General features: G+C 53.7%; 1 protein-coding gene across 1 annotated transcript in view; it reads left to right on the forward strand.

The window, feature by feature from the left end:
• LOXL1 (lysyl oxidase like 1) overlaps nt 1–16,475 on the forward strand; it is a 25,919-nt gene that overhangs the window by 4,105 nt on the left and 5,339 nt on the right. Inside the window, exons 2-3 of the mRNA XM_009250012.4 lie at nt 12,527–12,635; nt 16,081–16,218. Of these exons, the coding sequence (XP_009248287.4) occupies nt 12,527–12,635; nt 16,081–16,218 (247 nt within the window). The remainder of the gene's footprint in view (nt 1–12,526; nt 12,636–16,080; nt 16,219–16,475) is intronic.

Below are 16,475 nucleotides of genomic sequence, written 5' to 3' on the forward strand. Positions count from 1 at the left end.
GTGTGTTTTTTGCTGGGGAGGGGGTTGCAGGCTAGTTTAGGGCTCACAAAGAGGCCAGAGAGGGAGCAGTAGTCTCTCCCATCATTTATTCCTCCCTCCCCACCCTGCTAGGCCAGACCGTGGAAAATCCCAGCCCAGGGAAGGCCAAGCCTTGTGCTTGAGATCAGACCCCCAGGCCTGGTGTGGGAGCCCAAGGCGGATTCTCCGAGACTGACTTCATTCCTCCTGGCCACACACCCAGGGGTCTGAGGCTGGGCGCTGGCAGCCTGCGCATGTGTGTGGGCGTGGACGTGTCCTCACAACACCAAGCACATGTGAGCACCACCCACCTCCCTCCATGGGTGGGTGGTTTCCAAGCGCCTGTCCTGAGCCCAGTTTCTTCCTCGGGTACCTGTGCCCTCTTCCTTCCCACGCTGGGCACTGAGACTGCCCAAGGCTTCCTGCAGTACCAGTCTCTCCAACTCTGAAACATGAAACTGAAGAAACTAGAGGAAACAGAGGCCCGGAGAGGGTCACATACTTTGCCTGGCTCTCATAGCAAATCCTTGAAGAGAGGCCTGGAGGGTGGCCAGCCACTTCCCAGGCCCAGCTAGGTCTCCTGCACTGTGTCGGCTCCCTCGATGTGACCTCTCCCTCTACCATCAACCAGGCCCTCCTCTCCTGGGATCCTTGCCTCAGCTCCTGCCTCCCTGGAGTTTCAGCTTGTCTGAGCTGGGGGTCTTAGTGCCACTTAAGAAGCCCAACAACCCCAGAAGACCAAAGCTCCCCTCCCAAGGCCTTACCCTCCCACTCCCCGCCTGACTCACCGGCTCTGGCAATTCTGTGAAAGGAACATGGAACAGGCAGCCCTGGGCATCCTCCCAGGGCATCTCGGATGGCTGTGCTAGCCTTGCCTGGCATGTGTCCTCTACCCCTGACCTCACATGGCCAATCAGAGGCCAGGAGAGAACTGCAGCTGCCTCCTCCCTGGTCCCTTGCTCCCAGTCTCTCCCTCTTCAGTCTGTCCTACACGTGGGGCAGATAAACCCCTGCAGTCTGACCAGGTTACTCCTCTGCTCAAGAAGATTCTGTAGCTCCTCAGGGCCTTTAGGACAAAATCTAGTGTCTCAGCCTAGCACTCCAGAGCTAGAGGCACCTCCTTCCTGTCCTTTCTTCCTCCTTTTCTCAAGCCTCCACAGCCCCTATGGGACCATGCTCTCGTGGGCCTAGATGTTACACCTCCCTAGACACATGCAAGGGTGTTTCTGTACCCCCTTCTCTGTCCAGCCTCCTGCACCCAAGAGGCCAGACCTGTCTGGACCCTCAGTCCCTGAGAGCAGCCCTGGCTGCCTGCTACAGCCTCTCCTGCCTGAGCCCCTAGCTCACCTGGGCCTGCTCCACCCCACCTCCACAGGCTGCCTGCCCACCTCTGCCCTCCAGGTCACTCACCTTCCCCTGCAGAATTTGGAGTAGATGCAGGGAAGGACCAAAGCAGGCTTCACCCAACAAGCTTCCAGAGTTAGAGCCCAGAGGCAGGGATAATAATACCAACTTGGCCATTTGCTGAAGACCACTTCCTGGGCTTAGTGACTTCAGTGTGCAGTTTCATTCATCCTCACAACCTCCTAATGAGGTGCAGATTATGGTCCTCCTGGTGTAGATGAGAAAACTGAGGCCTAGGGAGGTGGCACAGAAGGGTACAGCCGAGCTTGAATTCAAACTGAACCTGTGCTCTCTGCATCACAGTGAGATGACCCAGGAGGATGCCACCATGTTCAGCCTGCGGGCGGGGTGGGGCAGGGCGTGAGCATGGACCCCTCTGCCAGCTTTGCCTCTGTGGTCCTCACCTCCCCCATCTTCATCCAGAGGAAGAATTATGCTTGCATTTGCTGAGTGCATTATACATCATCTCCTTTAATTCCCAGGTCCTAGCCAGGTACTGTTATTTGTCCCATGTTGCAGATATGGTGACAAGCTCACTTGCTGACTTTTAGTAGTGGAACCAGGATTTGAGTCTGTGTGACTCTATCCTGAGTTCTTAACAACCATGCATTTAAAAAAAAATTTACGTATTATTGCTTATCTCGTACACCTCATTTATTCACTCATTCATTTGGTCATTCATTCATTCAACAGATATTTGACTGCTAGATTCTGGGCACTGGTTGTGACAGGGTGAGATGGGACAGTGAGTGTGAAAGACTTTGGAAGCAGAGTCTCTCCCCAGTGCGGGGTTAGGGTGTAGCCTGGTCATGGTCATTGCAGATTCCAGAACGTTTGTGTAACAAACACTCATATGGTGCATACTAAGTGCCAGACACTGTTCTTGGAGCTTTGCAGTTAGAATCACTTAATCCCTGTGACAACCCTGGGATTGTTATCCCCATTTTGCAGATGAGGAAACTGAGGCCCTGAGAAGTTAAGTGACTTGCCCTGGAGGCAGAATCACAGATCAGCATCCCTCCTTCCTTCCCTGAAGTTGTCTCAGATTGTTCCTTCAGAAAGAAAAAGAGTCTTCAGGCTTAGAAAGCTATGTCGGATCAGACAAGCTGTGGAAACGGAGGATTCTGGGCCCTCCTCCTGCCTCCCTGTTTCTCCTTTGAGAGTCATCAGTGTCTGAACAAACAAGTGGAGTCCTAAGCAGCCTCATTCCAGGCAGACTTCCTGTCTCCTCTCTTATCAGCCACTCGCAAGGCACCTTCTCTCTCCCCTGCTCTCAAACTGGACCATCCCTGCAAGAAGAGACAGCTCCTGTTTTCAATAATAAGAATAAGAATATCTGATATTTATTGAACAGACACTATGCTAAGCATTTTATTTTTCTCATTTAATTCCCACAACAGCCTTGTGAGATAAATAGTATTATCATCTCCATTTTATAGATGAGGAAACTTAGGCTCGGAGAAATTAAATAACTCACCCAAGGTCTCAGGGTTAATGAGTAGCCAAGCTTAGACCTAGGCTGCCTGTCCAATCCAGTGGGCCCTGGCCTCATTCTGCTCTGTCTCTTAGGGATGGGTGTTTTATATTCTGTGTCACCTGTCTCTGTGTTCACTGTTCCCCTGAGGTGTAAACACCTGAAAAAAACAAAATTTGGGTTTTTGCCTCAAGTTTGCAGGCCCCACAGAGTTGCTGGGGATGGTGGCAGAGCAGGGTTGGGAGCCATTAGTGCCTTTGTGGGCACCAGGTTACTGCTAGACTTGACCTGTGAGCTCTGGCTTTTTGTCCTCTCTCCTTCCTAACCTCAGCGGTCCCCACTGCAGCGTCCTCTGGTCTCAGAAGGGGTACCCCTCTCCAGTAGCTCCCTAGTAGCTCCTGAGTCAATTCTACCTCCTTTCTAAGCTGGGAACACATGGAAGACTTCCCAGGACAGTGGCTGACATGGGCAGGAGAGGAAAGGGACAGGGAGGGAGCTGGGGTCCACCCAGGCGGCCCACACCTGCTTCCAATTGCTGTGCCCCGCATTCCTGCAGAAGAGCAGTCAGGGTTGGGATGCTGGAAAGAGAGGTTTGGACTTGCCCCTCCCCTGGCCCTGACCTAGCCGCCTCATTTCCACAGGCAGCTGGACCAAGGGCCTTCTTTTTGTCGGGACTTATGATCACAGGGCGAGGGTTGGGTGTGGGTCCCTCTCCCTCTTGCTGATGGGCACCCAGAAACTGGGCATTGCGGTACCACTTGGAAATGGGGAGGGGGTGTCAGAATGCCAAAGCAGGAAGAGACACAGGATGGGAAAGCGAAGCCCCAGAGGCCTTTGCCATCCAAACCTCAGGAGACAACCCATCCTTCCCCCTGCTTGTGGACCAGCTGGAACCACAGGTTTTCCAAACCCAAAGCAAATCCTCTTGCAAAAGAAAGGACTTTGGGAATCAATTCCAGACCCTGCTTGACAATGAAGTCTGTGCTCACACAGGCAGTGCCACCAGACCTTTTATGGAGTGTGGACATTGGCTTACACACTTGCCAAGGGCATACAGGTGCTAGGCCCTGAGCTGGGCATGGAGAATTTCAGGGGCATCCCAGACCCCTCCCTGGCCTCACTGACGTCTCAGCCTGGCAGTGAGAAAACAGACACCTGGGGTGCAGAGTGGCCCAAGTCCACGTCTGTCTTTACCAGCTCTCAGCACCTGCTGTGCACCTGGGAGATGTGCGCCAGAAGCTGAGTACAGGCAAAAGACAATACCACTCACCCCTGCCCTCATGGGCTCTTGCCTGGCTGTGGAAGGCAGATCTCATCTCATGAGGAAATAGGGCAGATATCATCTCGTGAGGAAATAGTCATTTAACAGATATTTATTGAGCAACTTACTGTATGCTTGGCACCATTCTAGAGCTGGGTATTCGTTCATGAAAAGAAAGAGACAAAATTCTTGCCCTTGTGGATCTTCTATTTTCATGTATAAACATAATAAATATGTAAAAAAATAGAAGGTACTAAGTGCTGTGGAAAAATAGAGATAGGTAAGGAAGATCGGGAGTGTAGGAGAGGGGCAGGTTGCAAAGGTGGTCACGCCTCATGAAGATGACATTTGAGCAAAGACTTGACGCATATGAGTGAGCCGTGCAGCTGTCTGCAGGAAAAGCATTCCAGATAGGAAGACAGCCAGTGCAAGGCCCTGAGGCAGGAGTTCCCTGGGGTTTTCAGGTGTGCTCCAGTGTGGTTAGAACAGAGTGGCGTGGAAATGGGGGTATAACAGGGGACAGGTCAGAGAGGAAATGGGGTCTGGGTCATGGGGAGCTTGTCGGCCATTGTGAGGGGTTTGCCTTTTATTTTCTGTGCATCCCTTTTACTCATAGTTTGAACTGAGCAGAAACATGGATCCCTGACTGCTAAACAGGGCCCCTGACTGCTGTGCCAGGAGTGGACAGTGGAGAGTCAGCCAGGGAAACCGAGAGGAGGCTGTTCCAGAGACTAGGAAGAGTGTGGAGGAAGCCAGCTTTAGGGTATGTTCTTGAGATAGAGCTGAGGGGATTTTCTGCTGGGTTGGATATGGGGTATGAAAGAAAGAGAGGTGTCAGGGATCACACAGTGGTTTATGGCTGGTGTGGCTGGAAGGATGCAATTGCCTTGAGCTGAGATGGGAAGGCTGTGGGCAGAGTAAGTTTTGTAAGAAATATGAAAATTTCAGGTCACTGTGCAGGGCCTGAAAGGGCAAGGAGGGAACCCCTGGAGTGACTGAAGCATCAGGGGAAGCTTCTAGAGGTGGGGTAGGGGGCACCAGGCAGGGCCTGCAAGGGCAGAGAGGGCTCAGGGGCAGGGGTTGGGTTCACGCTGAGAAGAAATGGGCATTAGGTGTGCAGAGAGGCAGCAGAGGCTTGGCCTCTGAGCAGGGAGCTGACCTCCCCATTGGTTAGCCTCCTCTGCCTTCGCCTCAGCCCAACCTGCCTCCCAGGCAGCTGGTGCAATCAAGCACAACTTACAAATCCCCTTCTGTGAGTCAAGCCCTTCTGCTGCTAACTGTCTCTCCCCATTGGTGGGGTGGACAGGTGAGTGCTGTAAAAGGGTGCGGGGTGGTGGTGGAGGGGTGGTCAGGACTGACAGGGTAGGCTTTGGAGCTAAAGACTGTGTGCCCCTGCATTGGTAGAGCTGGTGTGTGTGTGTGTGTGTGTGCACCTGCACGCTCATGCACATGCATAGCTGGGAATTCCAGGAAAAGGGCACCATGGGGTCAGGGGTAGAAAAGGTTGGGGTGTGCTGCTAGAGACCTGCCTACTGATCCTTAGGATTAAGAGTTCTGGAAGGCTATGTAAGGTCAAACCACAGACGGCTTTAGCTGCCACTCTGAGACTTCTGGGCTTGATTCTGTGGGCAATGGGGAGCCATTGAAGACTCTGGGCCTGGCTTGATGGCTGTCCTAGCTCTCAGGCTTGAGCTGGATTACTCCTTCATTATGGGGCAAAGTGGAATCTGCAGCCACCTTGCCTGCCTGCTCACCAAACAGGTGTGGCACCGCCAGGCCAGTGCTGACAAGTTAATTTCCTGATTATGAGATAATCATTTCCTAGGGAATTGGGCAGCCAGCTCCCGCCCTGGAGGCCTCTCTGGCTCATCTTTATTCAAGGCCCTGCTCTGCAGAGCTTTCTGCTTCTCCGCCACCTAGGGGTTCCTCTGGAGTCTGGCTGTGCTAGCCAAAACATCCCGCTCAGCACATATTTCACAAACAACTGACCAGTTCCTGCTGGACTTTGTTTATCCTCCAGCCCTGGGCTCAAGATATTAGGGCTCTTTTGCATTCCACTTTCCATCATTTGCCCCTCATGAGAAGGAGGCTTGGAGAGGAAAGATTTCAGAGACAAGGTTTACTGAACCCACAAAAAAGGGGAAGCCAAGAGGGAAACAGGTGAGGTGTGGACGAGCAATGGGAAGGCAGCCACAGGGCCCTCGGTGCCAAGCAGCCTCCAGGAACCACTGGGCAGGAGGGAACAGATTTCGAATGAAGCAGGAAGGATTTAGGTCAGATGGTGGGAGAATTTCCTGACTGCTAAAGTATCATCTGTAGGGGTTGTGAGAGGGCTCCGACTCTTGCCCAAGGCTGGGGAATGAACTGAACAGCTCCTAAAAAGTATTTTAATCTCCAAGTGTTTATCGATCTATCCAACCTGTGTTCAGGGGCCAGCTAGTTCAGTCTCCCTCATCATCCGGATGGGGAAAGTGAGCCTCAGAAAGGGGACTGGGGAGACTGGACAATACAGTGAACTCACCTCTGGAGCCTCCCCACTGAGAAGGCCCCAGCTGCATCCCACCAGGGAAGGGGCAGATGGTCTTTGTCCTCCGGTTCCCGAGGGCAGGCACGGGAGCCGTCAGCAGCTCCAGACCCAGCGTTGAGCAGGAGGACAGGGTGGGCTTGTCCCGAGCACACAGGCCCCAAGAGTCAGTGTGACAGGTTCCTCCTACTGTGCCCCTGCACACTCCCACAGAGGAAGCTCCAGGGGCAGAGCCAGGATATAGAACATTGGTTCTGTCTTCTCGGCTCTGTGTCTTCACTGTCCTGGAGGTTTGAAGGGGCTGCTGTAGCTAAAAGGCTTACCCCACACCAGTGGCTGGCTGTCTCCCTGTGGAACGAATGGCCCTGGGACCCTATTCCCTCGCACCCAGCTCCTCCCCAGCCAAGCATCCTGGCTTTGGCCATCTCAAGGGTCTTCGCCGCCCCGTGACTCAGCATCCCTGCCATCCTGGCCCTGGCTCTGTGTAGCCTGCATCTGAGGAAGAATGCCCACAGAGGCCGGCACAGGGCCTCAGGCCCCGAGTCAGGTGGAGGACAATTAGAAGTGGAAGAATGGAGACCATGAAGCCTGAAGTGGGGCTGGGTCAACCCAAGGCCACACAGAAGGCCTATGACACAGTAGGGCAAGACCCCAGGCTCCTGTCTCCCTCCTGGGAGCAAGAAATTGATGGCGGCCAGGGTTTCCCTGGGTAATCTGAGCAAGCCCATCCGCCCAGTCTTTGGGTGGTGAGACCTGCCCCAGCCTACCCCCCACCAGTGGTGCTGGGGGCTTGGGAGAAGACTGAGTGGGGCTGTAGGTGACCCAGGGAGCTGGCTGTGTATCTTCACCAGGCCCAGGAGGGACACGTACAGCTGTTCACTGTAGCATGTTTGTGGAGCAGGGAGTTAGAGGCGACCTGGGGGTCTAAAACAGGAGGCTGGCTGGGCGCAGTCATTCACACCTGTAATCCCAGCACTTTGGGAGGCCAAGGCGGGTGGAACACTTGAGGTCAGGAGTTCGAGACCAGCCTGGCCAACGTGGTGAAACCCCATCTCCACTAAAAATACAAAATTTAGCCAGGCATGGTGGCACACACCTGTAATCCCAGCTACTCGGGAGTCTGAGGCAGGAGAATTGCTCGAACCCGGTAGGTGGAAGTTGCAGTGAGCTAAGATGGCACCATTGCACTCCAGCCTGGGCAACAGAGCTAGACTCTGTATCTATCTATCTATCTATCTATCTATCTATCTATCTGTCTATCTAGGTAGATAGATAGAACAGGAGGCCAGCTAGAAGGGACATAGAGGATGCACATCGTGGAATCCTATGTAGCAGTGACAGGCAGTGAACTAGATAGACCTTAAAAGTTTACATGGACTGGGCGCAGTGGCTCACGCCATAACCTCAGCACTTTGGGAGGCTGAGGTAGGCAGATCACCTAAGGTCAGGAATTCGAGACCAGCCTGGCCAACACGGTGAAACCCTGTCTCTACTGAAAATACAAAAATTAGCCAGGTATGGTGGCATGTGCCTGTGGTCCTAGCTACTTGGGAAGCTGAGATGGAAGGATCGCTCGAACCCGGGAAGCGGATGTTGCAGTGAGCCGAGATCACACCACTGCCCTCCAGCCTGGGCTGATGGTTTCCCCTGTATTTGGAGTAAGCAAAAAGACCTCACTTGGCCGGGTGCGGTGGTTCATGCCTGCAATCCCAGGACTTTGGGAGGCGGAGGCAGGAGGATCACTTGAGCCCAGGAGATCAAGACTGCAGTTAGCCATGTTCACGCCACTGCATTCCAGCCTGGACAACAGAGCAAGACCCTGTCTCAAAGAAAAAAGAAAACGTGGAAGTGGCATGGGGAGCTGGATATGTACCTTCACCAGGTCCAGGATCTTCCTTTAAAATGCATACTTTTTGAGGTGAGGGCTGATCACACAGTCTGATAGTAACTGGACTTCACCCAACATTGGCCACTCTGCTTGGGGGGCCTGTTGTACCCTACAAGCCAAAAATTGCAGACTAGCCTCCCTACTACACTGATCGTGTCCACCAGCCCCCAACTCAATCAACCCTTCTTTATCCCCTTCCAACATCACATTATCCCCCAGCCCCAAGCCCTGCAGAGGGGCCAAGAGCCCAAGCCTGCAGGCCTGGCTGCTGACGAAATGTCCCCTGGGAGAGCTGCCCAGAGAAGGAGCCATTGTTCCTTCCTAGAAAAACATACCAGCTGTGGGAGGGGGTCTGCTATTCCCTGGGACCTCGGCAAGGATCCTGAGGGTGAGGCGGGGGGGCCCGGCCTGAACTCCTGAGGCTGCTCCTTTCCAGCAGCTTCCCCGAGCTGCCGCCTCTTGTGTCACCCCCACGGCCAAGAGGGTGTGACAGAGGTGGAGCACAGAGAGGGGGCCGTTGGGGGAGTCACAGGAGGCCCCGGTGATGGTTAGAGATGTAGAACAAAGAAAATTACAAAATAATGGTAAGAGTGATTCCATTTAAGTTCTAGAAAAGGCATAACTAATCTACAATGATTAGAAGCAGAGCAGTGGCTGCCTGGGGTGGCGGAGGCGGGGAGTGGACTTACAGGGAAGGGGCCAGAGGGTGACGGAAACAATCCACAGCTTGATTGTGGTGGAAGCCACACGGCTTTATACATTTGTTGGAAACAATCCACAGCTTGATTGTGGTGGAAGCCACACGGCTTTATACATTTGTTAGAACTTATCAAACTGTACACCTAAAATCTGTGCATTTCACTGTGTATAGATTATAGCTGAAAAAGTTTATTTTTATAAAAAGAGTGACAAGAGGAGTCCTGGGAGGGCAAGGAGACCTAGGATCTCCTCCTGGGGTACCCCAGCTCCCTGTGTGACCCTGCGCAGATTTATGGGCCTGAGCCTCAGTTTCCTCCGGTGCTTCCAAAGACATTATGTGCATTGGTGTCTTGGGGGCAGGACATGGAAAACACTTTGGGTTGCCTAGAACAGTTATTAAAGAGGCTCTCCTGACAGAGCCTGAGGGGCTTTGGACCAGTCACCCCCAAAACAAAAGTTGCTCCACTGAGGGCGAGTAGGACTCAGGGCCTGCCCATAGAATGCCGTCTGGAGCGGAGGAGACACACACAGGTTAGTATGGTGAAATCTAAGTGTAGATCAATACAGATGGGGTAGTGAGAGAGGAGAATTGTGTGCAGTCTGAGATATCATTGCAATCAGGGGAGACTTCCCGCAACAAGAGGCCCCTGCCTGAGCCTGAGATTCCTCAACAGTAAGAGGAAGAAGATGATCATCTGTGGCGCGGGTCAAGGCTCAGATTGTGACCAGCAGCCCCAAGCTGTTTGTCCTTAGTCTCTCTTCCAATTCTCCACATGCAGTACTCTACAAATGCCCCTCCTCCATAACTCTGGCACTTATAACCCTACCCCACTCAGTTTTAATCAGAAAGGCTGGATGATATCACAGCAATTCCTTTTTTTTTTTTTTCTTTAGCTGAAGAGCTTTAGTCCATCATCAGGGGACAAACAGAAATGAGACTGAGATTCAGAATTGCTGATAGGCATCAGACCTCGGTCTGTGACCAGGATCAGAGCTCGGTGTGTGACCAGCGTCGGGACTCAGACTGTGATCAGGGTCAAGGCTCAGGGTGTGCCCAGGGCCAGGGTTCAGTGTGTGACCAAGGTCAGCGCTTAATGTGACCAGGGTCAGAGGTCAGTCTGTGACCAAGGTCAGGGCACAGACTGATCAGGCACAGGGCTCAGTGTGTGTACATAGTCAGGGCTGGGACAGGCCAGGAACAGCACTGGCCCTCACTGGCCCCACCTGGCCTCTTCCTCCCTGCTCCTCCAACTTCCCTGGGTTGCATAGCCAGCTCATGAAATAGCCTAGATAGGAAGGGTCAGGCCAGAAAAGCTTTACGGAGCCATCTGTGCAGTATTTCTTGAAACTGGGCCTGGGGTGGGGGCAGCAAGCTGTCTGATGTCAAATGCTGGGTCTCCTGAGTCTTAAGGCCCAGCTACCCCACCCTATACGCAGCTGAGGGAAAGGCACTGGGTGATGGGGAAGGGGCCCATCCCTCTCGTCCTCACCCCTCCCCCAGAGGCTTCCAGGGTCCAGAGAGTGAGAACCAGCTCCCAGCTGGCTTGAGGGCCTATGGGTCCCTTGGGAAATGACTGCAAACATTCCTAGGGGCTCAAGTAACAGGGCCTAGGCTGGCCAAGGAGTCCCCCACCAGCCAGGAGCCACCTCATCCTCACCCACCCTTGCACTCCAAGCTTCCTCATCATTCCAAGTAGGTGAGATCAGCCTGGCTGCCTGGACCAGGCTCCCCCATGAGGCCCAGGCCCCAGGGAGAGCAAAGCTAGGGTCTGGGAACTCAGGGTGGTGTGGGGTGGGGGACATGGAGGCAGACACTTCTGCCGATGGCTTAGAAGCCAGCCTTCCCCTCCTTGGCCTCATCTTCCAGACCTAAAAGCTGATGAGAGGGTCTTGGCAGCAGGAAAGAGGTGGGAAATCCCTCCATGGGACTCAAGTCCTCCCACGTTGCCTGCTCTCACCCTTCCTGAATCCCTCAAGAGCAGAGCACTTCAAAGAAACTAAGAGGAGCTTACAGCCTCATCTTATCACTTACCTGACAGAATCCCTAGGGCCAGAGAGGAGACGGAATTAGAGGCCCCAGGACCACTCCCCTTTAAGTCAGTGGCTGGGCTGGGATAGAGCCCAGGGCCCTGGAGTCCCACCTGCCCACACCTACCCCTGCCTGCACCCACCCCAGCTCACACCCCGTCACTCCAACATTAAGATATTCCTCCTTCATTCCAATGCGGGATGGAGTCTGGACACCTAAGTTTGGTTTCTGCTTATTCCTAGTAACTCCTGTTCAGACTAATGCATGCCCAGGGAGGAAGGTGGAGGGGCAGGAACAGGATGGACAGGCCCCGGGCTCTGGCACATCCTGGGGAACAAGGGACCACAAGGACGGGGGCAGCCTCCAGACTTCCCCTGGGCGCTTGACCCCAGGCCTTGCAGGGGAGGGAGCCAGGGCCTCCCTCAGGTTGGTGGCCAGAGGTTGCAGACAGAGGAGGGTGTGGTTAAGTCTAGGAGGCTGATGGCAGGAAGTGGTGGCAGGTGATGGGGGACGGGGGTACGGGGAGGACCCCGTACCTTTCTGCACCAGGCAGAAAGGAATCCTGAGAAGGTCGGGCTGGGTGCCCAGGCTGAGAATCCTGCCCTGTCAGCAGCCTGCTCTGGGGAAGTGTTTTCCTTCTAGCCCATCCCTTCCCGCCCACCCTGACTCCTGCCAGCCTGCATCCACCTGGCTCTGCCCGTGAACCTTCAGGGACGCACTCCAGGCCAGAAGCCCAGGGCTCTCTTGGTGGTTCACAAAGAATGCTGACTGCAGGGATGAGAAGAACGGAGGGTGTCTGGGGGCTGCTGTCCAGAGGCCTGGGGAGTAAGGACTCGAGGGAGTGCCTCTGTCAGGAAATTACGTGGTTCACTCATTCCTGCCTCCAGGCCTTTGTTCGTGCTGTTCCCCCTGCCAAGGACACCCTTTCCTGCTCTCTGGTTCTCTAAATCCTGCCCCATCTCCCAGATCTTGTTCATGTCCAAGCTTTTCCAGGAAGTCTTAGCAGCTCCCACACCTCAGAGCTCGAGATGTAAGCTCTTGCTGCCTGACTTCCCTGACCCCACACCTGGGCCCAGGACCCAACGCCCAAGGAAAATGGCAAAGGGTTTTGGGGTATGAGAGGATGTTTGGGGTGTGAGGAGGTCTCTGGGCATTAGCAGTGGCCAACCTGACGCTCTCAATGTCATGCTCTTCCTCCCTCCCCGCTTCTCTCCCACTGCCCACTCCAGGTCTCCCTGACTTGGTCCCAGACCCCAACTATGTGCAAGCATCCACTTATGTGCAGAGAGCCCACCTGTACTCCCTGCGCTGTGCTGCGGAGGAGAAGTGTCTGGCCAGGTAAGGAGCTGAGGCAGAAGTGTAGAGTGTTGGGATAGTCCCCAGGAGTCACCCAGAACCCGGCCTAGCTGTGGCTGCCAGCTAGGCTGTCTGCAAGCTGATGACCCTGGCCAAGTGCCCCAGCCTCCCAGGACCCTGACCTTTTCATCAGTGAGCCTTGTCTGCCCCAAGGGAGTCAGGAGGGGAGGGGAGCAAGTGGGGGTCCAGCATTTCTGTATACTGTACCTCACTACACAAGGAACTTCACTTTTACTGTGGCACTTCATCTTTATACGAGCCCTAAAGGCATGGGTTGCCCGCTCAGGAAACTGAGGAGCAATGAAAGGAACTCAAACATTTTGGATCTGAGCTATTTAATGAGAAGGTTCCTTTTGGGAGCCCAGGCTTCCAGTGGTCATACAGGGACCCAGGGAAGTCCTATTGGGTGGATGTACCTGCAGGACAGAGCCCAGGACTATGGAGCCATGTCCACAGAGGACAGTTGTGGCTTTGGCTGGCCCAGGCTGCCTCTGCCTAGTCACAGCAGGGGCAGTGAGCCCGGGGGACAAAGAAGCTTCAGTTATATGTTGCACTGGAAAGAGGGGAAGGAGACCAGTTTCCATGAACCCAGAAGGTGAGCACAGCTGGCTCGCCATTATTCATGGGTGATCCTCTTGCAGTGTTTGCTTCTAATTTATAAGCAGTTCATATTTTGCTGGAATATAGGTGCTTTGGGGATACCTCCCTGGGCTAAAATAATTAGTTAAGATGTTATCTGCTTCTTTTGGTAATATCCCTCTATGTTGAAAGCACCTATTTTTCTTAATTACCTGCTTCTTGGACATTTGAACTCTCTGTTTAGTTTGACTTTTTACTATCTAGGAAACTCTTTAGAATCTCAACATTTTCTCATTTCTAGAACTTCTAGTTCATTGCCACTATAAGTAGCTGATCATAAACCCTTATCTGTCTGTAACAAGATAAAGAGCTTGAACCAGAATGTAACTCAACTCACTCCTTCATTGAGAAAGTCTTGCTTTAAAAAAAGAAAAAGCGTCTGCTGAACTAAGCACAGTGATTAGTAATGTTGTCGATGTACATTCTGGTGCAAGTTCCCGATCCCATCCCAGACTGGCAGCAGTGTGGGAACTGCCCCTGGTCCAGGGACCGCAGGCTGAGTACCACTCAGCCAGCCTGTCTGGGCAGTTCTTGTCTTGTTTCAGTTGTCCTGGGGAAGAGAGCATAATGGTCCTGCTGGAATTCCTCCAGCAATGAGGAACTTACAGCCTCCATGACAGCCCTTCCAGTCTTAAGAGAATTAGTCAAAGTCAAACTATTAATATCACTGCCTCTTCATGAAGGATCCTGAGTGCCCGGACCTGCGCTCCCAGCTGGGGAGAGGAGGCAGCCTGTCCTCTGTCCTGGAGGGTCTCCTGGTACAGCTGGAGAGAACAGCCCTCACCCGTACCCCAGTGACAGAACCAAGACACGAGTGGGACAAGAGCCAGAAGGACTGGTTCACAGGCCAGGGCTGCTGGAGGTCAGAGGAGGGAGGGGTCAGCAAGGGCTGAGGCCTCAGAGGAGGTGGGTGTGGGAGTTCAGACCTGGAGAATCCTGCAAAACTGGAGCCCTGGGGCAGGAGGGCCCTCTGAGATCATTTCAAGTATGGGCCGCAGGCTGGTGCCAGTTCACATGCTGCAGGCAGAACCCAGAGAAGAAAAGGGACCCGTTCCAAGTCTCACCGCCAGTTTGTGGCCAAGCTGGGCCTAGAACCTAGACCCTTATGGTTTCCCACGGTGTGCTGAGCCGAACAGAAGGGCAGGATTTAACTGAACAGAGGGAAGGAGGATGTTTTGTTTCAACCCAGACATAGACAGATTCCAAGCCTCCCCCAGACAAGGCTGAGGGCCTTTCATCCTGGCAGACAGTCTGAGCCGCCTGTTGTCCAGACATTCTCTCAAAGAGAGTGCTAATCCCTACGACTGGCCACCGCTCCCCTCTGGCCTTAGGACCGGACCTTAATGAGTGCCAGGGAAGAGCCCCTGAGGCCAACAGAGTTAGCTGTCAGCCGTCAGCTGAAGAGGGGAGGGGCCTTCAGCCACCCCTTCCTGTTCCTACCACACATGTGTGTGCATGTGTGTGTATGTGTGCATGTGTGTGTGTCTCCCCTCCCTGCAGCCCCTCGTTCCTCTTTCCACCCTTTTCCTTTTGTCACAAGGCCTGCCTCAGTTGGAAATCTGGAGTCAGCAGGTGAATTGCGAGCAGGCAATTCATACCAGACCCACGTTCCCTGAATGGAAAAGGGCAGGTTGCCAGCCTGAAGCCATGCAATCAGGGAGAGGTGGTCTGGACCCAGTGCAAGATGTAGGTGGTATCGGGTTGTGCCGCAGTCAGTGCTGTTAGAGCTCACAGGCAATCCGGATCCTCTGTGTAGAGCAATCAGGGCAGACTTCCTGGAGGAGGGGACTTTTGAGTTGACTCTAGGAGACTGGGTGAGTTTTGGAATTCTGGGTCAAGCAAACAGCATGGGCAAAAGTATGGGTCAGGGAAAAAGTTCAGCCTGTTTGGAAAATAGGCTTTGAAGCAGGAACCCAGGGTGTGTGGGGGAGTGGAAGGGCAGATGGGACTAGAAAAGTGAAGAGGCTTTGACCAGAGGACTTCAAGTCTGTTTTTCAGGCCCACACCCAAGACATGGCATACTTTGGTCAACAATTAGGGCTCTGTCTTGTTATCAGAGACTTATCAGAATCTCCTGGATAGGACTTTTTCTTTTCTTTTTTTTAGAAAGGGGGTCTCACTCTGTTGCCCAGACTGGAGTGCAGCAGCACAATTATAGCTCATTGCAGCCTCAAACTCCTGGGCTCAAGGGATCAGTCTTCAAGTAGCTGGGACTACAGGCATAAGCCACCTTACCTGGCTAATTTTTTAATTTTTTAAAAATTTCTTTAATTAAATTAATTTTTTAAATTTTAATTTCTCACTATGTTGCCCAGACTGGTCTCAAACTATTGGCCTCAAGTGATCTTCCTGCCTCGACCTCCCAAAGCTCTGTAATTACAGGCCTGAGCCAAAGTGCCTGGCCCCCGCAATAGGGCTGTTTTTCAGTGGCCCTTCAGAGATTGCTATGTGCTCCTATACCTAGGAGCTGACCCCAGCTGAGTCACCTGCAGGTATCAGGGACACTGCCATACCTGGTACCACTTTAGAAAGATGCTGTTGGCAGCTGGTGGCCACATGGTGGAGGCCAGAAAGGAGGGGACAGCCAGGATTTCACAGGGTCAGAAGACAGAGGAAGAGGCCTGAGCCTCTGCCACATTTCAAGGAGACAGAGGAGAAGATCTTCAGGGACAAGGAGTGGGGCTGCAGAACCAGTGGCCAAGGGCTGGGGGTGGGGCTGAGGGGGCCCATGCTGGGTTCTGGTGTCACCGTGCCCCAACCACCCCCATCTCCCCCGCTGTCCCTGCAGCACAGCCTATGCCCCTGAGGCCACCGACTACGACGTGCGGGTGCTGCTGCGCTTCCCCCAGCGCGTGAAGAACCAGGGCACAGCGGACTTCCTCCCCAACCGGCCACGGCACACCTGGGAGTGGCACAGCTGCCACCAGTGAGTGGGGAGGAGCTGGGCCCGTCCTCTTCCACTTCTCCTCTGGGCCAGGGACCTTGGTGCCTGAGCTCCCCTCCCACCACGAGCACTCTGGGAGACACAGATACTGGATTAGAGGGCCCGGGGAGGTGTTATCTGCCAACTCTTTTCACCGGGGCAAGTGTTTCTCAGAGAAGCCTTAGCCAAAGCTAGGCTGGAAGATGGATATAGAAGGATTGGTCTCAGTAAGGAATGGAAATGTCTGGAATACAGGGCAT

This window comes from Pongo abelii, chromosome 16 (assembly GCF_028885655.2).
Source record: "Pongo abelii isolate AG06213 chromosome 16, NHGRI_mPonAbe1-v2.0_pri, whole genome shotgun sequence".
Taxonomy (NCBI): Eukaryota; Metazoa; Chordata; class Mammalia; order Primates; family Hominidae; genus Pongo; species Pongo abelii.